Source organism: Schistocerca nitens, chromosome 2 (assembly GCF_023898315.1).
Source record: "Schistocerca nitens isolate TAMUIC-IGC-003100 chromosome 2, iqSchNite1.1, whole genome shotgun sequence".
Lineage (NCBI taxonomy): Eukaryota > Metazoa > Arthropoda > Insecta > Orthoptera > Acrididae > Schistocerca > Schistocerca nitens.
The window spans coordinates 202,725,871-202,753,227 of record NC_064615.1 but is presented as its reverse complement, the minus strand read 5'-3'; the positions used below and the strand labels follow the sequence as shown (position 1 = coordinate 202,753,227).

General features: G+C 39.0%; 1 protein-coding gene across 2 annotated transcripts in view; it reads right to left on the bottom strand.

The window, feature by feature from the left end:
• The window catches only part of LOC126235905 (protein OSCP1), a 64,840-nt gene that overhangs the window by 5,993 nt on the left and 31,490 nt on the right, over positions 1-27,357 (bottom strand). For both annotated transcript variants that reach the window (XM_049944852.1, XM_049944853.1), the window contains exons 4-5: positions 16,876-17,029; positions 258-494 (exon numbers count right to left, since the gene is read on the bottom strand). In XM_049944852.1, coding sequence (XP_049800809.1) covers positions 258-494; positions 16,876-17,029 — 391 coding nt within the window. The remainder of the gene's footprint in view (positions 1-257; positions 495-16,875; positions 17,030-27,357) is intronic.

Sequence of the window (27,357 nt, the reverse complement as noted above, 5' to 3'; positions counted from 1 at the left end):
CTTACATACGTCTCACAATATGACCATGAGAATAAAATCAGAGAAATCTCAACTATAGTGCACAAACATTTGTTCTTTTCTTCTTCTCACACACAGATCACAAATGGGAGAGGTGGGGAAAGAAGGGGGTGGGGGTTGAGAGTCGAGGGGGGTGAGGGTTGAGAGTCGTATATTATTATGATGTACCTTTTGGCAAACACCATACAGTTGCTTGCTGTGTTTAAATTTGGGTGTAGATGCACACATGCATTACTTACCTTTCATTCACCTCTGTACCAAATAAAGTTATATGTATTAGGTCTTTTGTTGAGTTGCAGTCAAAAGCTGTTCTGTTTCCTAATAACTGTGTCATTAATAGATTAAGCTCTCCTTGTGCTGCTTTCACACTAGCTGCTCCTTTGGAACAGCCGCCTGATGCTGGCTTCGAGGGCACTTCTCCAGTGTGGCAAGTAGAAACTGAACAAGTGTCACTGTGTCCTGGTGCAGATGCATATCTGGAAACAATTCAGTTCAAGATCAATTCAGGATACATGCAGATACAAACAAACACTGCCTTTTTGAAAGGAAATCTGAAAAGTGTATATTGAAGGTACTATAAAAGACGGTTTAATGTAAGTGCATTTATTCATAACTGAAATACACTAGAGCCATATACCTATTAATATTTTTATGAGGTATATCTAAACATCCATACAGTTGATGTTTTCCTTCCAGCTCACTGCTTGAATCCAGCTCGCCAAAAAATACAACAAGTTTACTGTTACTTGTCCTGGAATAATTCTTCCAAAATTTGCAGTCATGTGTTACATAGTGCCAAGTCCTGAATACCTCAGGCCATTTAAATTGTAACATAACATTGCTGACTGCATCTATGTACTTGTCCTCCTGGTTATTGTGGGCGCCAAAGTTGGGTCTGACTTTACTGAGTAGGATGTGATCAGGACCTGTTTGTCTAGCTTAAGAATTACTACCTTCTAGAACTTGTGGGAGAAGTCCTGGGTGGCAGCAGCATGCAAATTTAAGTAATGGTTATTGTTCTGAGTAGTAGTTTTTCCACACGGCATCCTACAGAAGCAAACCAATTGCGACTTTACCTGTGGTTACTTGTACTTTAGGTAATTGAGCTATGTATGGCTCTGTTGAAAAAGACTAGCTCAATAATTGAGTCCCACAAATCTGCTTTCATGCCCAGCAGCTAACTTGCTACAAATAATAATTTGTAGTTGTGATCCTGCAGTCAAACAGTCCATGCATTGGCTAGAATTGTGAATTAATAAAATAAATAGACATATTAAATAAAAGATAAATGAATAATTAATAAAAAGGGTTCTATTCTAATGTCTCTATCTGATGTAGATGCAAAGAATGATGTTGACTAATGTTTATTAAAGAACATATATCTCAAATAAATGGAAAGTGGTTCTATGATATCTAAGAATAATACGGAAAGAAATAATCTTATTAAATGCAATAAAATGGTACTGACAGCATTACAAGAATGATAGCAGAACCCAAAACCTAAAGTCATCCAAAGTGTGTGAAAAACATTTCGTGGTCACAATAGATGAAATATTCACCACCTTTAAAGAAAATTAAAAAAATAAAAAATTTACAAGTGCTGCCAGACACGGAGAAAATTAGCACTACTTGAAAGACATTCATTTGCTGCAAGCACTGCCAACATCAAGCTGCCCCCAGACACAAAGTATTTGTTTCATTTTTATTAATGAATAAAAATTGTGGCATAACACAAAAATAAAAAAAATGTTAGGGTAGTACATACTGGTGTTACCAAGAAATACAAGTGTGGTTTGGAAAGTTCTTGGAATGGATTAGAAAAAAAGTACTTACATCACTGTCACGTTTTTTATTTTTCAATGTAGTCTTCTTGTAGATTAAGCACTTGGTCCAACGATGTTCCAGTGCCTTGATACCATCTCGAAAATGAGTTTCCTCCAGGCTTGCAAAATAGTTGTCAACTCTGGCTATCAATTCATCATTTGAAGTGAATCTTCAACCTAACCTAACCTAACCTAACCCGTCCACCAAGAAAAAGTTTCAGTTTTGGGAAAGGATGGAAGTCTGACGGAGCAATATCACGTGAATAAGCGGGTGTGGCAACAATTCAGACCTTCATTCATGTAATTTTGCCATGGAGACGGCACATGTGTGCGGGCGCGCATTGTCGTGATTGAAGATGACTTTCTTCCTTGCAAGACCTTCCCTTTTTTTTAATATCTTTCGTTGCAATTTGTCCAGGAGGTTAACATAGTATTCTCCAGTAATTGTTTGCCCAGTGGGGAGATAATCTACAAACAGAAACCCCTTCGAATCCCAAAACACTGATGCCATGACCTTTCCCATCAAAGAAATTGTCTTTGCTTTCTTTGGTGGCAGACAATCAGCATGGTTCCACTCCTCTGACTGTTGTTTTGTCTCTAGGGTATAGCAGTGCACCCAACCGACACAAAAAATCTTGTTCGTTTCTCCTAAAACCGGCCAAACATTGTTCCGATATGTCCATTCTCATGCGTTTTTGATCAAGCAACATCCATTTTGCAGATAATTTTTTTCATTTCTAATTCTTCAGTTAAAATGTGATATACCCTTTCAGATGACCTCTGGCAAGCGTGAGCAATTTCATGCACTTTCGATTGGCGATCCTCCATGACCATTTTGTACACTTTTGCAATGATTTATGGAGCAGTGACACATCTTGGCCGACTGCTGCACAGATCATCATCTAAGCTCTCCCAGCCAAATTTAAATTCGTTTGTCCACTTGGCAACAGTTGAATATGAAGGAGCAGAGTCCCCCAGTGTATTCAGGAAATTGGCATGAATGTCCTTTGCTTTCATACCTTTCTTTATGAAGTACTTAATGCTCGAATCTTGACGTTTTCCATCTTTGCAAATCACTATGAGGGAACAGCAACAGAGCCACATCACTGCCACAGCTCTCTTCCAAGAGCACTAATGTGGCACATGTTTACAGGCAACAGTCCAATGAATATCATGTGAACAACTCATTGCGCTAGCACTGACCTCTCGTGGTGATTCCGAGAACTTTTCAAACCACCCTCATACTATTCCATTAACTAAAGTCAGAGGACTTAGATTAAAAACTTTGAGGATGTCGTATGCACATTTTGAACATCTCTTGTCTATTGTATAATCAAATATTTGATAACAGGACACAAAAATGCAGTGTGGTATCTCACCAAGAGACTGCATTTTAATTTTTAATTTTTGCAAGCAGTATTTACTACTTTTATCACAACTGTAATGCGTTTATGTTTACAGTAACATAAAAAAAAAAACAGCTAAAATTCAAAGGCATCTGAACCGCCATTCTACCTTCCCTTCTGCTAAAACAAATTGATTGGTAAACTCATTTCGCACTTGTTTGACTGGCGGTGCCAATTGTATGTGTTTAGGGGTTGCAATCGTGCATTTGTTTCAACCCATCCGTCTTTGTCCCATTCTCCTTTTCGATAGTGATGTTCTCACACTGGTACTGAACACAAACAACTTCTGTAAATTTAAAAAAACTTCCATGAACTAAATTTGATAGGTACCTGCAGCAACATACAAGAAACTACAACAAATTTTCACTCTGTAGTTGAGTGTGCATGACCAGAAACTTTGTGACAAATTGAAATTGCTTGCCGGACTGGGACTCAGACCTGTGAACCTGATCTGGCATACAGTTTTAATTTGTCAAGAAATTTCATGCAAGAAACTGTTTCTACTAACTTGCAAACATCTTGAAGTTGACGAAACTAGCGGATGTCGACGGGAGGGGATGGGGAGATTGCAGATATGGTGGTTCCTAAGATTCCACCCAATTATGTGATGTATGGATAATGCACAACATCACAGTGGGAAGTTCAACAAAGTGCCTAATAAATAAGATTTCAGGACTACGATGTTAGAGTGGTTCAAGATAGACAAACTGCAGCAACTCAATAAGGAAAGCCAAACAATTATCTAAAGTAAAGGGAAACAAACCAGCCATGAAAGTGTATGTAGTGGATAAAACAGCTGAGAGCAGAGGCCACGAAGTAGTCTGCTTCCCGCCCTACAACTGCAATCTAAATCCCAAAATAAAACACAGTTTCAGGGAGAACAACATCACTGATGACATGTCAAAGGAAAGATTGCATATGAATTGGCCAATGAAATGTCTGCATTTCTCCTCCTTAGATTGGCAGAAAGGTCTAAATGATCCAACAATTTCTTGGAACAGCTTGGAACAATCTCATGGAGCAGCTTGGAACTCATAAAACTGAGGGACTCTGCTTGCAGTCCTCGAAGGTGAAGCGTAGGTCACAAGTCTTGGCCCTGTGTGGTAGAAGCGACATTTCAAGAGTATAGTGAATATTATGTCAAGAGTGAGTGATCATTGAAGTTATTTTCTCAATATGGAAAGCTTAAATGAATGACCAAGTGTCTTTATCATGTGCAGGCATTGATTATAATTAATCATTTTCTGATCATCTAGGTAAGTGTTGTGGTTTCATGGACATCCACATGTTCAGTAGATGGATGCTTTATATCAGATCACTACTGCTATAACTAGCTGGAGGTGGCGTTTAATGACTGAGGCAAACTTGGCAGAATATAACTGAATTCTGTGAATTCCATCTGTTTCTGAGGAAGCTGGATGTCTTGTGTTTTTGTGTGTCTTGCGACTGATGGACTTTGAACAATATTCCTGTTTTGTCTTGCTTGAGATGATCAGTGAAAGATGCTAAGAGGGAGTGTATAAACTGTTAGCAGTACACAATTTCAAATCCAGACATTGGCCCTCGGAGCCTGTATCAATGAATGCAAGTATGCAACTCCATTGGGGGGGGGGGGGGGGGGGATGTTTCTTTCATATAGGCCAGCTATCAACTCTTACCACAAAATTCCACAGTTATCTAAGACAATCAATTAATAATTTCTACAGTGAGACAAGAAAGGAAGACTGAACATCAACACATCACTGTTGATAAGTGTGAGAATACACAATTTTTGCATAGTTAAATTTTGGATATTTCCCTCAAAAGTCAGAAAGAACCCTCATCGTCATATATCAATGAGTAACCACGTCATTTACTACTGTTTTACTAAAGGGATATCTGAAATAGCACCCAGGTTCACATTTTTGCATAGGATACCCTATGTTAGTGCAGATATTTGTGTTATAATGTTATTTGCTAGAGGTGCTCCTTAGGCTGTGTGTGACAGTTGGAGTTTACTAGCGGATGCTATTATGTCATAGCAAGTATGTCATCATGCTTCCAACACCACACGAGCACTAAAAGGGCCCTTCAGAGTAGACAAGATCAAAAATATCCAAAGAGGAATGTATATTGTATATGACAACTGTATTAATCAAATGAGGAGCTGTTAGATTATTTTAGTTGTACTCTGATACCCACACTGAACATAAGTTTGTCAAAGTTCATATAGTAAATTACAAGTGTGTGTGTGTGTGTGTGTGTGTGTGTGTGTGTGTGTGTGTGTGTGTGTGTCCACTAAGTCTCCAGGTTTCTGGGGTTCTGGGTGACTTTTCTAAACTGTACCCCTTTCCCTAAACCTCTCCAGTCCTTTCCCTTTACCCCTATTCCTTCCCCTTCAATTCTTCTGCCATTGGCTCCAAAAGCTTATGGAAGTTAAATACTTTTGTGTGTGTGTTCCCCTGCCACAGCTCGGTGGGTAGACATTTTTATCCATCTGTTTACATTATATTATCAATAATTGAATATTTTTGTTAATAAATTGTTTGTATCAGTAAGAAAATCCAATTGAGAAAACTGTTAAATTACAAGGAGGCAGAGTAGCCTATCCAGTAATACCACCAGGAAGAAAAATTCTTGTACCGCCAATAGGAATACTTGAAAGTGGTAAAATACTAATCCTAACTTTCAGAACTATTGTCTGTTGAGTGTTTTTGTAGAGCACTCGTACTGGCTGTCCTGAAGATGTACAGTTGTGTGTCCATTCGTATGTAAAAAGCTCGAGAATGAATATGTTTTAAAATGGTAACAACTGTACAGGTAGAGACAATGGTTTTAGTACAGTAGAGTCCTGTTAATCCGAACTAATTGGGATCGGACCTTTTTCGGATTACCGATTTGTTCGGATTAGCCGGAATTATGGTGACTAATTTTCTAGAATAAAGTATACCAAGCTAATAAGTAGGTACACCATCGTAACAAATGGGAACACGTGTGGGAACAATGGCTCATCCTCACTCCCTGCCCTTGTTGTTGTTGTGCATTGTTGAGACCTTCAAAGTGTCTAAGATCAGTGCACTGCCAGTTGGCTCGCAAAGTGCTTGGTTATGTTAGTTATCGATCGCTGGCACGCTTAACAGTTGTATTGTATTCATTCAGGTGTAGTGGTGTACGTATTTTCGTCATGAGTAAATGATAACATACAATGTTAACTCTCAAAGAAAATCTGAATGCTTTGAAGCAGATTGACAATGGTGATAATGTAATCTACATTGGCAACAGAACTGGGTTTTGGTAAAGCAACCATTTGTGATTGGAAGAAGAACTGAGTAAAGCTTGAACAATCCTGTGAAACGTCTTCGGGGAAAAATGCTCAAAATTCGGCAGACTTTGAAACAGTCCCAGTATGATAAAGTGGATGAAGCTCTTTTCCTTTGCTTTATGTAAGAAAGAGAAAGGGGAACTCCTTTGAGTGGAGCACTGGTTCAGGAGAAGGCTGTTTACCTGAACAAGTTAATGAATGGTGATGAGTCTTTTAGTGCGAGTACGGGTTGGTTGGACAGATTCAAAAAACGTCATGGAATCTGTCAGCTAACAATTACTGGAGAGAAGCTTTCTTCTGACTGTGATGCAGTGATGGAATACTTGGGTGAGTTTGAAAAAATGATAAGAGTATGAAAGTATTCTCCCCAACAAATTTATAATGTTGACGAGACTGGCCTTAATTTTAGGGCACTGCCAACAAAAAGCCTGTCATCAAAAGCAGAAGACCATGTGCCTGGTTTTAAAATATGCAAAGATTGTGTAACTTTATAAGCATGCAGCAATGCTGCTGGTAATCACAAGCTGTCTTTAATGCTGATCAGCTGCTCAGCCCAGAGCTTTTAAAAACTGCAACATGAAATCCCTGCCCGCATATTATCGCAACTAGATAAAAGCATGCATGGATGGTAAGCTGTTCAAAGAATGGTTTCACGGCCAGTTTGTTCCCTCTGTTCGACGGTTTTCTAAAGCAAATCATTTGTCTCCCCGCGCAATCCTTTTGATTGATAATGCACCATTCCACCCCAGCACAGGAATTATGTGATGGAGAAATCTTGGCGAAGGTTTTGCCACCGAATGTTACACCACTTCTACAGCCAATGGACCAGGGCATACTGCAAACATTAAAACTGATTCACAGAAAACAGTTTTAAAGAATGCTGATCCAAGATGATAGCATTCCTTTAGTGGACAAAATAAAAAAGACCAGTGTGAAGGATGTTGTTTATTGGGCCACTGAGGCATGGCAGAATATTTAAGAAAATATTCTGAGAAAATAGTGGAGAAAACTGTGGACACCTCTTGAATTTCAGCACAACCTAGTTGAAAATGAAGAGGAAAATCTGCTACAAATGATACAATCCCTGGATGTGAAGAAGCTAGTGAAGGAGAGATAGATGAGTGAATGGCAGCGGATGCGGCATCTGTGGAGAACCTTACTGACGCTGATTTAGTTGCTGCTGTTACTCGAGACAGCAAGAAGTGGACTGTTGTGACAGATGTGACAATGAGCCTGAAAGCGACAAAGAAGAGCTGGTGCCACACTGTGAGGTAGCAGAAGCCCTTGACCTCGCGCTACCTTATTGGGAGCAACAGCCCACTGCTACACCTGCTCATTGGATGTTTATGAGATGATGGCGCAACTAAGCATCATATAAAAGACTGTCTTCATTACACTAAAAAAACAATGACTGAGTTTTTGTCATCTAAAAAGTAGGGATGAAATGTCTGCCGTATTTTAGTAAGTTTGACAGCTTTTCTTGCATTGTTTAAACCTAATGTTTTCTTGCCAATTTTTCTAATACATGTTTCCTGTACTGTGTAAATTAAAATAATGTGTATGTAAAGCAGTTTACCACACAGTTTTCCATACTTTGACTAACATTTTTCATGTCCCATTAACTGAAAGTTCGGATTAGCGGGACTCTGCTGTATGTCGCAGAAGTTAGGACAGTCACAGCTGATGTCAGTTCAGGCCTCAATTTGAGAAATTCTTCACTAATTCACAGAGATACTGACAAACTGCCCAGTACTTATCTTCAGCAGACCCAACATACAAATGAAGACTGAACTTTTGAACTTGCACAGGTTCATTATTCATGGAGGAAAAATTATTTGTCAACATTGAAAGGGTGGGACAGAGTGCACGTTTCCCAAGAATCCATCTTGTCTGAGAAGGAAAGACTACAAAATTGAAATAAAGGTCATCACAGAGTGTAGAAGGTATGTCAGCTTCAAGTAAATCATGAGAAAGGGAGTGATAGAGTGAGAAGTAAACATGGAACAGAAGAAATAAATATCGGCAAGTGGGGACAATTAGAGTGTAACAAGAAGTGTACAAGGGAGGAACCTAGAGGAGAAGCAAACATAAATAACTTTTGTTGTTTGGTATGTCTTTTCACTCTGTCACCTTTCTACACTTAATCTACTTTAACTATGTCCCCCTCTTTTCTTTGTTGGTGCCATTAGTGTTTTTATTTTTATATATTTTATTTATACTTCTCGGTGTTGCTTCCTGCCCACCCCCATTTCTCTGTTTATTGCACTTTATTTTGTTTTATTCTATCCAATAATCTTTGAACTGATGCTGACACAATGCTAACTGATGTTGTGTATTCACCAGACTCTCTGTAACACGTTTTTCTTGTCATGAAGCAGTAGCCTATGGTTTTGAAGGTTTGTAGTAATGCGTAGTTTTTTGCATTCTGTATCAGCTATAATGGGAGTTGGGCCTACTAAAGATAAATACTGAATTGCCTTTATGCCTCTAAGTAAATTTAATAATTTCTAGAATGAGGTTTTCTTGTTTCTACACTCCAAGAATATTCCTTGCATCATTTCTTTTTTTTTTTTTTTATGACAATGGAATCAGGAGGTTCTGGATCCAGGTAAGATACCGTTTGAAGTTAGACATCAGAGCATCTTGATCCATTTAGAAACAATAATCGTATTAGTGGTTTTTCATTTTATGCACAATATGTTGACGGCAGACCCAGCTATCTTCTTGGAGCTGCAGTTTTGTTGTTATGTGTACCCCTGCCTGGACTCCAACCAGACTCTGAACTGTTTTGGTCTTGTGCTGCTCTTAATAGCTGAGTTCAATTTCTGACACCACTACACCACTTGATGTCCCTACATTTTCCACAGCTCACACTGATGTTCTGTGAAATACAAATTCTCTCAGCATTTCCCAAATCTGGTGCATGTGACAGCCAGTGAGATCCTAATAAATTTGTTTGAATAGACTATCTAGCTGCCCCCATGAACCATGGACCTTGCCGTTGGTGGGGTGGCTTGCGTGCCTCAACAATACAATAGCCGTACCGTAGGTGCAACCACAACGGAGGGGTATCTGTTGAGAGGCCAACCAAACGTGTGGTTCTTGAAGAGGGGCAACAGCCTTTTCAGTAGTTGCAGGGGCAACAGTCTAGATGATTGACTGGTCTGGCCTTGTAACACTAACCAAAATAGCCTTGGAGTTCTGGTACTGCGAACGGCTGAAAGCAAGGGGAAACTACAGCTATAATTTTTCCCGAGGGCATGCAGCTTTACTGTACGATTAAATGATGATGGCATCCTCTTGGGTAAAATATTCTGGAGGTAAAATAGTCCCCCATTCGGATCTCCGGGCGGGGACTACTCAGGAGGACGTCGTTATCAGGAGAAAGAAAACTGGCGTTCTACGGATCGGAGCATGGAATGTCAGATCCCTTTATCAGGCAGGTAGGTTAGAAAATTTAAAAAGGGAAATGGATAGGTTACAGTTAGATATAGTGGGAATTAGTGAAGTTCGGTGGCAGGAGGAACAAGATTTCTGGTCAGGTGAATACAGGGTTATAAATACAAAATCAAATAGGGGTAATGCAGGAGTAGGTTTAATAATGAATAAAAAAAAAATAAGAGTACGGGTAAGCTACTACAAACAGCATAGTGAACGCATTACTGTGGCCAATATAGACACGAAGCCCATGCCTACTACAGTAGTACAAGTTTATATGCCAACTAGCTCTGCAGATGACGAAGAAATTGATGAAATGTATGATGAGATAAAAGAAATTATTCAGGTAGTGAAGGGAGACGAAAATTTAATAGTCATAGGTGACTGGAATTCAAGAGTAGGAAAAGGGAGAGAAGGAAACATAGTAGTTGAATATGGACTGGGGCTAAAAAATGAAAGAGGAAGCCGCCTGGTAGAATTTTGCGCAGAGCATAACCTAATCATAGCTAACACTTGGTTTAAGAATCATGAAAGAAGGTTGTATACATGGAAGAACCCTGGAGATACTAAAAAGGTATCAGATAGATTATATAACGGTAAGACAGAGATTTAGGAACCAGGTTTTAAATTATAAGACATTTCCAGGGGCAGATGTGGACTCTGACCATAATCTATTGGTTATGAACTGTAGATTAAAACTGAAGAAACTGCAAAAAGGTGGGAATTTAAGGAGATGGGACCTGGATAAACTGACTAAACCAGAGGTTGTACAGAGTTTCAGGGACAGCATAAGGGAACAATTGACAGGAATGGGGGAAAGAAATACAGTAGAAGAAGAATGGGTAGCTCTGAGGGATGAAATAGTGAAGGCAGCAGAGGATCAAGTAGGTAAAAAGACGAGGGCTAGTAGAAATCCTTGGGTAACAGAAGAAATATTGAATTTAATTGATGAAAGGAGAAAATATAAAAATGCAGTAAATGAAGCAGGCAAAAAGGAATACAAACGTCTCAAAAATGAGATCAACAGGAAGTGCAAAATGGCTAAGAAGGCATGGCTAGACGACAAATGTAAGGATGTAGAGGCTTATCTCACTAGGGGTAAGATAGATACAGCCTACAGGAAAACTAAAGAGACCTACGGAGAAAAGAGAGCCACTTGTATGAATACCAAGAGCTCTGATGGAAACCCAGTTCTAAGCAAAGAGAGGAAAGCAGAAAGGTGGAAGGAGTATATAGAGGGTCTATACAAGGGCGATGTACTTGAGGACAATATTATGGAAATGGAAGAAGATGTAGATGAAGATGAAATGGGAGATAAGATACTGCGTGAAGAGTTTGATAGAGCACTGAAAGACCTCAGTCGAAACAAGGCCCCCAGAGTAGACAACATTCCATTAGAACTACTGACAGCCTTGGGAGAGACAGTCCTGACAAAACTCTACCATCTGGTTAGCAAGATGTATGAAATACCCTCAGACGTCAAGAAGAATATAATAATTCCAATCCCAAAGAAAGGAGGTGTTGACAGATGTGAAAATTACTGAACTAGCAGTTTAATAAGTCACAGTTGCAAAATATTAACGCGCAATTCTTTACAGACAAATGGAAGAACTGGTACAAGCCAAACTCGGGGAAGATCAGTTTGGATTCCGTAGAAATGTTGGAACACGTGAGGCAATACTGACCCTACGACTTATCTTAGAAAATAGATTAAGGAAAAGCAAACCTACGTTTCTAGCATTTGTAGACTTAGAGAAAGCTTTTGACAATGTTGACCGGAATACTCTCTTTCAAATTCTGAAGGTGGCAGGGGTAAAATACAGGGAGCGAAAGGCTATTTACAATTTGTACAGAAACCAGATGGCAGTTATAAGAGTCGAGGGGTATGAAAGGGAAGCAGTGGTTGGGAAGGGAGTGAAACAGGGTTTTAGCCTATCCCTGATGTTATTCAATCTATATATTGAGCAAGCAATAAAGGAGACAAAAGAAAAGTTCGGAGTAGGTATTAAAATCCAGGGAGAAGAAATAAAAACTTTAAGCTTCGCCAATGACATTGTAATTCTGTCAGAGACAGCAAAAGGCTTGGAACAGCAGTTGAACGGAATGGACAGTGTCTTGAAAGGAGAATATAAGTTGAACATCAACAAAGGCAAAACGAGGGTAATGGAATGTAGTCAAATTAAGTCCTGTGATGCTAAGGGAATTAGATTAGGAAATGACACACTTATAGTAGTAAATGAATTTTGCTATTTGGGGAGCAAAATAACTGATGATGGTCGAAATAGAGAGGATATAAAACATAGACCGGCAATGGCAAGGAAAGCATTCCTGAAGAAGAGAAATTTGTTAAGATTGAGTATAGATTTAAGTGTCAGGAAGTTGTTTCTGAAAGTATTTGTATGGAGTGTAGCCATGTATGGAAGTGAAACACGGACGATAAATAGATTGGACAAGAAGAGAATAGAAGCTTTCAAAATGTGGTGCTACAGAAGAATGCTGAAGATTAGATGGGTAGATCACATAACTAATGAGGAGGTATTGAATAGAATTGGGGAGAAGAGGAGCTTGACTAGAAGAAGGGATCGGTTGGTAGGACATGTACTGAGACATCGAGGGATCACCAATTTAGTATTGCAATGGTTGATTGGAGTCCAGCAGCGGGTACACATAACAGTGTACACATAACACACCTGAAGAAGATGGCTGGTTTGATCATAAACCATGAGCTGTTGTTGGTCTCGTTTCTTTATTAATAGCTCAGTTCAATTCCCTACATCCACTATGTCCTTTGATGCTCTTTCCTTTTCCAGGGCTCACACTGATATTCAGTGAATTGGTCTCTAAAATAACAAAAATCAGTGTCATTTTAAGTAGCACGTAATTTTGTCAATCATAGTTTTCGACATCCAGAAAACAATTCAGTTTCCTTGCTTTTTGCCACAACTACTTGAATGTATCAATAACTAAAATAAGAAGACAATCATGAGGAAATCTGATTCCTTTCACATAATCCATCAAATCTGTTCTGAAAGAAACAGATACTATTTTCATGAAGTCCTTTGACCCGTAAGAACTTTTTTTGGCTGTTTCATCTATTTCAGTCATAGAATCAGTATATTCACACAACTGTATCACAGTTTATTTTGATGTAAAATCGATTTCAAGACTACATAATCTCATCGTAAGGTCAAAAACGTGCCTCAAGAAATAAGTACCAGAGAATTTGTACCTGATGAGACTATATAGTCTTGAAATCAGTTGTGCACGAACAGAGTATGAAAATAAAGTGTTCGATACAGTGGAATGAAGATCTGACATTATTACCTTTCATTATCTTACATCACCCACTGAAATATTTTATGATCAATCAGAGGCTTTTGAGAGTGTGAATCATGAAATTCTTCTAGATAAGCTTAAATATTGTAGTACGAATGGGACAGTGCACAAATTGTCTAATTCATATTTAACTGGAAGAATGCAGAAGGAAGAAATTAACAGTACACATAGTCTGCAAAAATCTGCAGAGTTCTCTAACTGAGGAAGTCTCAAGAATGGTGTCACTTATATTAATGACTTGCCACTGTATATTCATGAAGATGCAAAGCTAGTTCTTTCTGCTGATGATATAAGTATAGTAATCACACCCAACAAACAAGAATGAGCTGAGGAAATTGTAAATAATATCTTTCAGAAAATTATTAAATGGTTCTCTGCAAATGGAGTCTGACTAAATTTTGAGAAAACACAGTATATACAATTCTGTACAGTAAATGGCAAAAAAACCCTGATACACACAGACTTTGAAACAAAGTCTGTTGCTAAGGCAGAATATTCGAAATTTCTGGGTGTATGCATTGATGAGAAATTGAATTGGAACCAACAAAGCCAATCAGCTGTCTGAGGTATCTACTCTGCCCTCAAATCACTGACAGTGTTCATACAAAAACAGAATGCTGATTACCTTGAATTGGAACAAACACATTGATGATCTGCTGAAGCGGTTAGGTTCAGCTACTTATGTTATTAGGGTTATTGCAAATTTTGTTGATAAATATACCAGTAAAAAAACCTACTATGCCTACTTTCATTCATTGCTTTCATATGGCATCATATTTTGGGGTCATTCATCATTAAGGAAAAAGGTATTCATTGCACAAAAACGTGTAATCAGAATATTAGCTAGAGCCCACCCAAGATCACCTTGCAGACATTTATTTAAGGAACTCTGAATATTCACAGTACCTTCACAATACAAATAAGCTACAACACTAAAAGGAAGGATGATCTTCACTACTCTGGGTTAAATCTGATTTTGGCACAGAAAGAGGCGAATTGTGCTGCCACAAAAATCTTTGGTCATTTGTGAAATAGCATTAAAAGTCTGACAGATAGCCAACCAACCTTTAAAAACAAATTAAAAGAATTTCTGAATGGCAACTCCTTCTACTCAAGAGATGAATTTTCAATATGAAGTAGTAACTGTAAAAAAAAATTATTAATTATATTGTGTAAAGTAAACTTATGTTAAACTGACATGTTCCACATCATTATGAAATGTCATATTCATGATCTACAGAACGAGTATTACTGTAATGTTATGTATGGCACTTATAAACTGTCCAGATGTCATTGTTCATTTTCTTTCAGCCATTTGTCTGGATCATGAGCACCACTTGCAGAAAAGACAAATGTGTCTGATGTGTTGGTGGTAAAATGGAAAATCTATTTTAAAAAAATATTTCTTTTGTTTTCCTACATGGTATAAGTTGATCATCAAAGCACATGCAAAAGTTTGTTTGTTGTCTAATAGTATCTACTCTGCCCTTAAATCACTGACAGTGTTCATACAAAAACAGAATGCTGATTACCTTGACATAAAGCATCCCACATTCTCCGGCCCTAAAGAAATACAGATAGTGTGTTGTATGTAGAGACTTCAGAAAGTTAGTAAATTGTCTTCATGTTCCATGGACCATTTGCATGATCAATTATAATGATGTGGAACAAGTCATTTTGCACACACATCACAACATAATTTTTAAAAATTTGCTACATGCTCAAAAACCAGTCAATGATACTTTTAAGAACATTATTTACCATTTCTTCTGTTTCTGTATGTATGCTTGGATTGATTACAATATTGGTGTCATTTGCAAAAAAAAAATAATTCTGCTTGTAGTATAAAAGACGGAAGATCATTTACATATATGAGGAACAATAGTGCGCCTAAGATTGAGCGTGATTTCTCCCCAGTCAGAATAAAGTCTCCACACTACATTGCCTGAATTACTAAGTACAATTTTCCGCATTTTTTTGGTTAGGTACGACGTTAGTCCACTGGTAATCTATACCGTCAATCCCACATAACTTCAATTTGTCTAGGAGAATATAGTGATTCACACAGTTAAATGCCTTAGACCAGGCTGCAAAAAATACAACTGGCACTATTTTATTATTTAATGCTTGTAAAGTTTGGTGAGTGAACATGTAAATGTCATTCTCAGTAGAACAACTCATATGAAATCCACACTGATTATTACTCAAGTAAGATACTATTCTAGAATATATCACTTTCTCAAAAATTTTGGAAAACGATGTCAGATAGGTAACTTACACACATCTTCCCATGCTAAGATCATTCCACAATCAGAGTGGCACATTGTCGGAAGAGAGTACATTTCCTGCAGAGACAGTTCTGCTGTGATACAGACAACAGATGCATCAAAGCATGTGACTCAAATGATGCAGCACTTGGAAACATAGTCCAAACTTGAAGTATGCGGTGTTGTACAATTCTTGTGGGCAAAAGTCTAAATTGCGAAAAGATTCACCATTAATATCTGGTGGTATATGGACCAAACGCAAGGTCACATCCAGCTGAAGTAAAACATTAACAATTTGGCACAGACGGTGATGCTTATTGGGAAGTATAGATCTTGCATCATCAGATTTCCACTTTTTGGCAAGCTGAAAAAACATCTAGGAGGAGAGAGATTTTCCAATGATGAGGATCCTCACAGTGGTTCATGGATGGAACTCTGACTAAGGTGTGAATTTCTATCATCAGGGGATTGAACTATTGGTAGAACATTCTGACTTGCTTACAGAGTTAATGTATCTTTGTCTAATATATGGTTAATGTATCCATGTCTCTCAAGTGTAGCACATCACTCAATGTACAGGGTGTATGAGAAAAGTAATGAGACTGACAACACTGTGAGCAACCTGGCACTGCTGTGTTGTTCTGCTTGTGTAGACCGGTGTGTTCATCCTTCCAAATGCTCAGTCCAAGTTTCAGCTTCATACAGCTATCATGTGGTTTTCGAGAGTACCGTCAGTGAAGCTGTGTTTTTTTGTGTGTTATAAAAATGGAACAATGGAATTTGGAGTAACATTATGCCATCACATTTTGTGTTAAACTTGGGGAATCCGTGACTGGGATCTTTGAAAACTCCAGACTGAATAACATTCAAAATAAGGTAACTGACTTGTTAAAGAACACACCAATTGAAGTCCTTCAGCACTGTACTCGGCCTGCCATGATAATGTGTAACTAACTTTTTGAAATCCCATCATACAATTTAAAACTAGATTATTCAGCAGTGGTGAGTCTCAAACTGTTAACTTTTGGGAGGATATATTTTCGCGACATCTTCAAGTTGTATACTGCCATCTTAGCAGATTTCTGCAGTATTAACTACATTGTTGTAAGAATTACGACGGCAGTAAGGAAAATCGCACCACATTTTGTATGTGAAAATTTGTTCAGAAATAAATTTTTGAACATAAAAATTATACATAAATGAGAAGTTTATTGAATTCAGATAAGAGATCATAGCAGAACATTAATATAGTCAACAATTTATGATAGGGGGCAAAGAATACTTACATATTACAGCCCAAATCTGTATTCCTATTGCCATGAATGTCAAATGATCCCAATTGCCTGGTGCCTTGGTAATCTCCGCAACCATCAAATTTTGTTACATCCTTTATTTCACCAGTTTCATCATATGAACGTATTTCACCAGGAATATCACACCCTGTATATAAGAGGAAAATGTTTTGTATATTTTGAAATATTGACAGAAGAAAACAAGCTACACAGTGAACTGAGGAATAAGAGAAAGTTGACTACATCCAAAAGTATGTTGAAACAACAACATACATGAAACGTCCTGGCAGATTAAATACAAGGTGCATTCAAGTTCTAAGGCCTCCGATTTTTTTTCTCCGGACTGGAAAGAGATAGAAACATGCGCATTGTTTTAAAATGAGGCTGCGTTCATTGTCAATACGTCCCAGAGATGGCAGCACCGTACGGCAGATGGAATTTTACCGCCAGCGGCGAGAATGAGAACTGTTTTAAATACTTAAAATGGCGACGTTTTCCTTATTTGAACAGCGTGCAATCATTCGTTTTCTGAATTTGCGTGGTGTGAAACCAATTGAAATTCATCGACAGTTGAATGAGACATGTGGTGATGGAGTTATGGATGTGTCGAAAGTTTAATGAAGGCAGAACATCGTGTGACAACAAACCGAAACAACCTCGGGCTCGCACAAGCCGGTCTGACGACATGATCGAGAAAGTGGAGAGAATTGTTTTGGGGGATCGCCGAATGACGGTTGAACAGATCGCCAACAGAGTTGGCATTTCTGTGGGTTCTGTGCACACAATCCTGCATGACGACCTGAAAATGCGAAAAGTGTCATCCGGGTGGGTGCCACGAATGCTGACGGACGACCACATGGCTGCCCGTGTGGCATGTTGCCAAGCAATGTTGACGCACAACGACAGCATGAATGGGACATTCTTTTTGTCGAGTGTGACAATGGATGAGACGTGGATGCCATTTTTCAATGCAGAAACAAAGCGCCAGTCAGCTCAATGGAAGCACACAGATTCACTGCCACCAAAAAAATTTCGGGTAACCGCCAGTGCTGAAATAATTATGGTGTCCATGTTCTGGGACAGTGAGGGCGTAATCCTTACCCATTGCGTCCAAAGGGCACTACGGTAACAGGTACATCCTACGAAAATGTTTTGAAGAACAAATTCCTTCCTGCACTGCAACAGAAACGTCCGGGAAGGGCTGCGCGTGTGCTGTTTCACCAAGACAACGCAGCCACACATCGAGCTAACGTTACGCAACAGTTTCTTCGTGATAACAACTTTGAAGTGATTCCTCATGCTCCCTACTCACCTGACCTGGCTCCTAGTGACTTTTGGCTTTTTCCAACAATGAAAGACACTCTCCATGGCCGCACATTCACCAGCCGTGCTGCTATTGCCTCAGTGATTTTCCAGTGGTCAAAACAGACTCCTAAAGAAACCTTCGCCGCTGCCATGGAATCATGGTGTCAGCGTTGTGAAAAATGTGTACGTCTGCAGGGCAATTGCGTCGAGAAGTAACGCCAGTTTCATCGACTTCGGGTGAGTAGTTAATTAGAAAAAAAATCGGAGGCCTTAGAACTTTGAATGCACCTCGTACAATACGATGGACCAGTATCGGTACGGTTTCACAGAACTCGCTGACATGCGTCTTGTGTATGGGGAAGTACATTACAATGGTCTGCAGTGTCAGTGAGATTCTGGAAGGTACTGACAGGGATGTGGGACTGTGCTGACTCCAGTGCCGTGCCCAGCCACGCTAGGTTTCTTGCGTGATGTTCCGTGGCACGAACAGCCTGATCAGGGTGGTCACACATATTCTCGACTGGATTTAAATCCGATGAGTTTGGTGGTCAGGGTAGTACAGTAAACACACCTTGGTGATCTTCGAACTAAGCGCATACACTGCGAACTATGTAACACGTTGCGTTGTCCAGCTGGTAGATGTCATGCCGAGGAAAAACAAACTGCATGTAAGGGTGGACATGGTCCCCAAGAATAGATGGATACTTTTGTAGATCCATTGTGCCTTCCAGAATGACGAGATCACCCAAAGAATGCCACGAAACCATTCCCCAGACCATAAAGTTCCCTCCTCCGGCCGTGACAAAAAAATGGTTCAAATGGCTCTGAGCACTATGGGACTTAACTGCTGTGGTCTCAGTCCCCTAGAACTTAGAACTACTTAAACCTAACTAACGTAAGGACAGCACACACATCCATGCCCGAGGCAGGATTCGAACCTGCGACCGTAGCAGTCGCGCGGTTCCAGACTGTAGCGCCTAGAACCGGTCGGCCACCTCGGCCGGCAACATTCTATCCTCAACGACCGTTCAGCGAATGTTGCCGTTTCTGAAATGCTTCCACCTGTGGTCCGAAAGCTGGTGATCATTCCATTTTGGGCGTTAGATAAATCGCTCCGTTTCCGCAATACGACAACGACTGCACTGTTTTCCGCGTCCTCCCACACGCTTTATACAGGGTGTTTCCATAAGAGCGTGAAAAAAATTAACGGGACATATAGAGGATGCTCCACTGAACAATTGGAGGTAGGGATCCTGGGGTCGGAGAAGCCAGCTTAATGAGATAAGACGAATAAAATCGTATTACTGTGTACTTTTTTTATTTACATTAATTACAATTAACTCCAAATACCATCAGTGACACAATGAATGTACCATTTGCACTGCATCTTACAAAATGTACTTAAACTGACGGTCATTAATTCAATGCAACTATGGCATCGGCGAACAAGATTCTGCCGCACTCTGACAAATATCCCTGGTATGATCCTCATGTTGCCAGGTCCCTCGTTTCTTCTTTCGAAAGAACAATTCTCCCGCATTCGTCGATCGAGAGAAATAAACACTCGTCGTGACGGATGATGCCTGTCAGGAAATCGTTCCCTATACAGACCCTATGCAGACGACGACCGACAGTTGTCTTCCGATCGCTTGAATCACGTAGAGATATCTTTCCTTTACAATATTAAAACAAGTGTGTCAATAACATATGGTGCAGCTCATTTTGAGATCTTCCTCGTTTTCTTTCATGATCGTGCCCATGAGTATAATGAAGAGAAACAAGAAAAGTGAACTGACTTGCTAAACATCTCTCTCTGTCTTAAACCATTTTGATCTTCTACCTCCTACTTGTACACTGCTTTTACAACTATCATATAGTATCTGAACTTATTAAATTAATGAAGGAGGGACATTATGTTTTCTCAAACATTTCCATATTTTACCCCTTGGTAAACTGCCGTATGCTTTTTCCAAATCCAGGAACACTATTATCAGCTCATTTCCTTTTTCCCAATATTTTTCCATTAACGGATGGAGGAAAAACATGAAGTCTAACTCCCCCGTTATTTCTGAATCCGTTCTGTTGTTCCTCAAACTGATGTTCTAGGATTTTTCTCAGTCTCTTTTCTATGAACTTTTCCGTTACCTTAAGGCAATATGATAGCATTGTGATTTCTCAGTAGTTGTGCATGTCTTTCTATTTCCTTTCTTAAAATATGGTATTATAATTCCATTTTCCCAATCATTCGGCACTTTGTTCTTTTTCCATATCAACCCCAACATCTGACATAACCATTGTATTCTTTGGATTCCAGCTGCCTTAATCATCATATCCACTGTCAGCCCATCGACTCCTGCTGCCTTCCCACATTTCATTTGTTTCAGGGCATTTTCAGTTTCTGCCCAAGAAATTGGATGCTGTTCTTCTTGTCATTTTATCCATTCAGTAAGATTTCAAAATAATTTTTCATCACTTCCCTGATGCCTTCTTTGTCCCTGATAATATTCCCATCATCTATTTCAGTCGCTTTTATATCTTTTTTGTCAGATCTTTTACTTTTCAACAACCTTTGTAATAGTTTTTAGGCCTCCTGCTGTGTTGTTCTAGTTCCTTGGTGAATATTTTCCAACTCTTTCTTTTTTCTTTCACTATTATCTTCGCTTGGAGTTTCTTCTATTGATATACCTGTTCCAGTATCACCACCTTATGCTCGTCTTTTGTTCTGATCTCTCTCTCTCTCTCTCTCTCTCACTCTCTCTCTCTCTCTCCCCCCCCCTGGATGATTGACTGGTCTGGCCTTGTAACACTAACCAAAATGGCCTTGGTGTTCTGGTACTGCGAACAGCTGAAAGCAAGGGGAAACTACAGCTATAATTTTTCCCGAGGGAATGCAGCTTTACTGTATGATTAAATGATGATGGCGACCTCTTGGGTAAAATATTCCGGAGGTAAAATAGTCCCCCATTCGGATCTCCGGGCGGGGACTACTCAAGAGGACGTTGTTATCAGGAGAAAGAAAACTGGCGTTCTACGGATCGGAGCGTGGAATGTCAGATCCCTTAATCGGGCAGGCAGGTAGATTAGAAAATTTAAAAAGGGAAATGGATAGGTTAAAGTTAGATATAGTGGGAATTAGTGAAGTTTGGTGGCAGGAGGAACAAGATTTCTGGTCAGGTGAATACAGGGTTATAAATACAAAATCAAATAGGGGTAATGCAGGAGTAGGTTTAATAATGAATAAAAAAATAGGAGTGCGGGTAAGCTACTACAAACAGCATAGTGAACGTATTATAGTGGCCAAGATAGACACAAAGCCCATGTCTACTACAGTAGTACAAGTTTATATGCCAACTAGCTCTGCAGATGACGAAGAAATTGATGAAATGTATGATGAGATAAAAGAAATTATTCAGGTAGTGAAGGGAGACGAAAATTTAATAGTCATAGGTGACTGGAATTCAAGAGTAGGAAAAGGGAGAGAAGGAAACATAGTAGGTGAATATGGATTGGGGCTAAGAAATGAAAGAGGAAGCCGTATGGTAGAATTTTGCACAGAGCATAACTTAATCATAGCTGACACTTGGTTCAAGAAACATAAAAGAAGGTTGTATACATGGAAGAATCCTGGAGATACTAAACGGTATCAGATAGATTATATAATGGTAAGACAGAGATTTAGGAACCAGGTTTTAAATTGTAAGACATTTCCAGGGGCAGATGTGGACTCTGGCCACAATCTATTGGTTATGAACTGTAGATTAAAACTGAAGAATTTGCAAAAAGGTGGGAATTTAAGGAGATGGGACCTGGATAAACTGACTAAACCAGAGGTTGTACAGAGTTTCAGGGACAGCATAAGGGAACAATTGACAGGAATGGGGGAAAGAAATACAGTAGAAGAAGAATGGGTAGCTCTGAGGGATGAAGTAGTGAAGGCAGCAGAGGATCAAGTAGGTAAAAAGACGAGGGCTAGTAGAAATCCTTGGGTAACAGAAGAAATATTGAATTTAATTGATGAAAGGAGAAAATATAAAAATGCAGTAAATGAAGCAGGCAAAAAGGAATACAAACGTCTCAAAAATGAGATCGACAGGAAGTGCAAAATGGCTAAGCAGGCATGGCTAGACGACAAATGTAAGGATGTAGAGGCTTATCTCACTAGGGGTAAGATAGATACTGCCTACAGGAAAATTAAAGAGACCTATGGAGAAAAGAGAGCCACTTGTATGAATACCAAGAGCTCAGATGGCAACCCAGTTCTAAGCAAAGAGAGGAAAGCAGAGAGGTGGAAGGAGTATATAGAGGGTCTATACAAGGGCGATGTACTTGAGGACAATATTATGGAAATGGAAGAGGATGTAGATGAAGATGAAATGGGAGATAAGATACTGCGTGAAGAGTTTGACAGAGCACTGAAAGACCTGAGTCGAAACAAGGCCCCGGGAATAGACAACATTCCATTAGAACTACTGACAGCCTTGGGAGAGCCAGTCCTGACAAAACTCTACCATCTTGTGAGCAAGATGTATGAGACAGGTGAAATACCCTAAGACTTCAAGAAGAATATAATAATTCCAATCCCAAAGAAAGCAGGTGTTGACAGACGTGAAAATCTGCAAAATACTAACACGAATTATTTACAGACGAATGGAAAAACTGGTAGAAGCCGACCTCAAGGAAGATCAGTTTGTATTCCGCAGAAATGTTGGAACACGTGAGGCAATACTGACCTTACGACTTATCTTAGAAGAAAGATTAAGGAAAGGCAAACCTGATTCTAGCATTTGTAGACTTAGAGAAAGCTTTTGACAATGTTGACTGGAATACTCTCTTTCACATTCTTAAGGTGGCAGGGGTAAAATACAGGGAGCGAAAGGCTATTTACAATTTGTACAGAAACCAGATGGCAGTTATAAGAGTCGAGGGGCATGAAAGGGAAGCAGTGGTTGGGAAGGGAGTGAGACAGGGTTGTAGCCTCTCCCCGATGTTATTCAATCTGTATATTGAGCAAGCAGTAAAGGAAACAAAAGAAAAATTTGGAGTAGGTATTAAAATCCAGGGAGAAGAAATAGAAACTTTGAGGTTCGCCGATGATATTGTAATTCTGTCAGAGACAGCAAAGGACTTGGAAGAGCATTTGAACGGAATGGACAGTGTCTTGAAAGGAGGATATAAGATGAACATCAACAAAAGTAAAATGAGGATAATGGAATGTAGTCAAATTAAGTTGGGTGATGCTGAGGGAATTAGATTAGGAATTGAGACACTTAAAGTAGTGAAGGAGTTTTGCTATTTGGGGAGCAAAATAACTGATGATGGTCGAAGTAGAGAGGATATAAAATGTAGACTGGCAATGGCAAGGAAAGCGTTTCTGAAGAAGAGAAATTTCTGAACATCGAGTATAGATTTAAGTGGCAGGAAGTCGTTTCTGAAAGTATTGGTATGGAGTGTAGCCATGTATGGAAGTGAAACATGGACAATAAATAGTTTGGACAAGAAGAGAATAGAAGCTTTCGAAATGTGGTGCTACAGAAGAATGTTGAAGATTAGGTGGGTAGATCATGTAACAAATGAGGAGGTATTGAATAGGATTGGGGAGAAGAGAAGTTTGTGGCACAACTTGACTAGAAGAAGGGATCGGTTGGTAGGACATATGCTGAGGCATCAAGAGATCACAAATTTAGCACTGGAGTGCAGCGTGGAGGGTAAAAATCGTAGAGGGAGACCAAGAGATGAATACACTAAGCAGATTCAGAAGGGTGTAGGTTGCAGTAGGTACTGGGAGATGAAGGAGCTTGCACAGGATAGATTAGCATGGAGAGCTGCATCAAACCAGTCTCAGGACTGAAGACCACAACAACAACAGCAACAACACTCTATTGTTCCACCAACTGTTTCTTTGTCCTTTACTTTACATTTTGTTTTGCCACATATTTACACGGCATCACTGAATATTGATGTTCTAAACAGGTTTCATTCTTTGTCCACACTGCCAGTCTCTGTTCCTGGCAATTTTTGTGCTACAAACTTTTGAAAACTTTCCTTATTATTTTCTTCTTCTTTCAGCTTCCATTCCTTGATTTCAAGCATTCTTTGTAGAGCAGTCACTCTTTTAACCTTATAACTTAGATCAGCTACTAGTAATCTGTGATCGCTATCCAACCACTTCCTTGGTATAACTTTAGAGTCCCGCACTTTTCTCCAATTAATTTGTCTGCAAAACATTGCCAATAACTGTCTTAGATTTTCCATCCCAGCCATACTATTAATCTTATAGCTATCTCATTCGTTGAAGAATGTATTCTTTATTAAAAGCTTATTCCTTATGCACAGATTCAGAATTTCTAAACCTTCAACATTTCTTTTTCCATATCCAAAAGGTCCCATCACTTCCTCATATTCATTTTTATCAATGCTGATCTGAGCATTCAAATCCCCACTTACCATTATTTTATCTTCTCTTACTTTGTCTTCCAGTTCTTCAAGAACTTCACTTTTTCATTGTCACTGCACCCTCACTAAGGCACATAAACTTGGAGTATAGTGAAACTATTCTTCCCCATGTGCACTCTGTATTTATCCTTTCACTTATAAAGTTTACATCTGTCATGGGGTCAATGCCTTTGTGAAAAACAAGGCCCATTCCATTCTTTGCCACTTTATCGTGACCAAGCCAGTTTAATTTGTACCCACCTCTGAGCAGTTCTGAGTTCTTTCCCTTCCATTTGGTCACACTCATTCCAAGGATATGATTCTTTCTCCTCACCATCTTGTCTACAATCTATTCACTCTTTTCTGTCTACATAACTACATTTAATGTTCTCACTCCCAACGTGTTTTTATCTTTTTTTCAGTTCTAGTTTTTTGTCCTTTATCAGTGGTTCGTCTTGCATTACTTGGATTTTCTTGAGGCTGCGAAGATCCATCATTCATTTCATGGGTACAAGAAGTGCTGTCAGGTATTTTCAATCTGAGGCTTGTTCTTTCATTGAGTTTCACATTTTAGTTATGTTATGACACAAAAAAAATCATTAATACTGACACTATCACAAGGTAGCCAGAGTAATTTTCACCTTACCTAAAGTGAACAAGATGTTACACAATGCAAAACATGGCAGTTAAATGGCAAAAACTGAGATATTTCAGGGAAAACAATGAAGCCAAAATTGCAATTCTAGCTACACAACTGTTTAAAGCCCAGAAATGCAGTATAGTTCCATTTGGTGTTACAATCAATGCCGTTGCCTGCACAAGCTGATTGGATGAAACCAATTAATTGTAAGAGATTTAGAAGTAAGCATTCAGATTAAAATGTACAAGGTGTGATCAAAAAGTAAAAGGAATTTTTGTTTTTCAAGAAAGAATATTTGTTCATCAACATCAACTTTGTCCCCTACAAAGTAATGCCCCTCAGATATAACACACTTGTGCAGTGCTTCTTCCATTCTTGGAAGCACTTGTGGAACTCACGTTTCATTATGGTGTTCAGCTCCTTTGTTGTTTCTGTTTCTATCACATCAGCGGTGGCAAAACGACGTTCTTTCATGGTTCTCTTCATCCTCAAAACAGAAAGAAGTCGCAGAGGGCCATATCTAGTGACTATGGTGGCTGAGGCAACATAACAATTTTGTTTTTTGTCAGACAAGCATGAAGAAACACTGAAGGGTGAGCAGGCACATTACCATGACAAAATTTCCTCGAGTGGTTTTCCCGCAATTCTCGTTGTTTTCTTCAGACTGCTTCACACAAAAAGCACATAACTTCCGAACAGTATTCCTTATTGACTGTATGACTATAAGACAGGAACTCAAGATGCACTATCCCATGGTAATCGAAGAAAACAGTGAGGAGACTCCTCACATATGATCAAACTTGTAGATTTTTTTTTTTTTTTTTTTTTTTGTCTTGGGTCTTCAGGCAGTTTCCACTGGGTCGAATGGGCCTTGGTTTCAATGTCAAACCCATGTAACTATGTTTCGTTGTTATAACCTTCTTTAGATGTTCTGTATCATTATCGACTTCATTTAGTAATTACTGAGTGATGTCTATATGATGTTATTTTTGATCGAAATTCAACAATTTAAGAACAAACATTACAACTACATGTTTCACACCCAAAAAATCTGCAAAACTTGCTGGCATGACCTAAAGGATATTCTGAAATCCTCAGAAACCTCTCTGATAGTGATTTGGTGATTTCCACAACCATTTTCTTTATATCTTCCACACTGTCATCAGTAATTGATGTGCTAGGGCGTCCAGGGTGGTCGTCGACTTCAACATCTTCTCGACTCTCTCTGAAATGTTTACACCACTGATAAACTGTTGTCCTACTCGTAGCATATTCACCAGAAGCCACAGTCAACATTTTGAATGTGGTGCTGCACTTTATTCCATTTTTCTAGCAAAACTTAATGCCAATTCTTTGATCCATCTTTTTTAAAAGTAAAAATTCGCTAAGTTCTTGAAAACACGCATAACCTTTCTGACTGTCGACAACAAAATAAATATTCAAAACAGCTGCAAATGCAAACATACAGGGGAAACACCAACAAGATTTTTTAAAAATTGAATATCAGATGTATAAAGCCAATGAAATTAAAAGAAGTTCCATTACTTTTTCATCACACCTCATTTACATACGGCTGTGTAGAGATGGCAACAATATGTCTGAAAAATTGACATTTTCTAAAAATTATATCTATATACTGCTGATAAACCAATACACTTCCTTGATATTGTGGGCTTTTATAATACTATCTTCTGTATGCTTTTGCTGGTTATTAGATGTAAGTAGTTAATGTTCAACACACATCCTGTCAAACTTAGCAAAATAAAGATTCTGTAAATACTTTTAGTACCACACTGAAATTCCACTTCAGTTCATTTAAATGGTAAGTAAAATAAAAAAAGAGTAAAGTTCCACATTCTGGCCTTCTAATCACACCCCGCTGAGTGGTGTGTCATCCTCTGCCAATGGCATCATCAGATGCAGTATGGAGGGACATGTGGTCAGCATACCAACCTCCCAGTCATTGTCGGGTTTCTTGACCCTGAGACCACTACCAATTAGTTGAGTAGCTCCTTAGTTGGCCACACAAGGCTGAGTGCACCCCATACCAGTCCTTTCACCAATGAAAAATCCTGGCCGGACCAGGAATTGAATCCCGG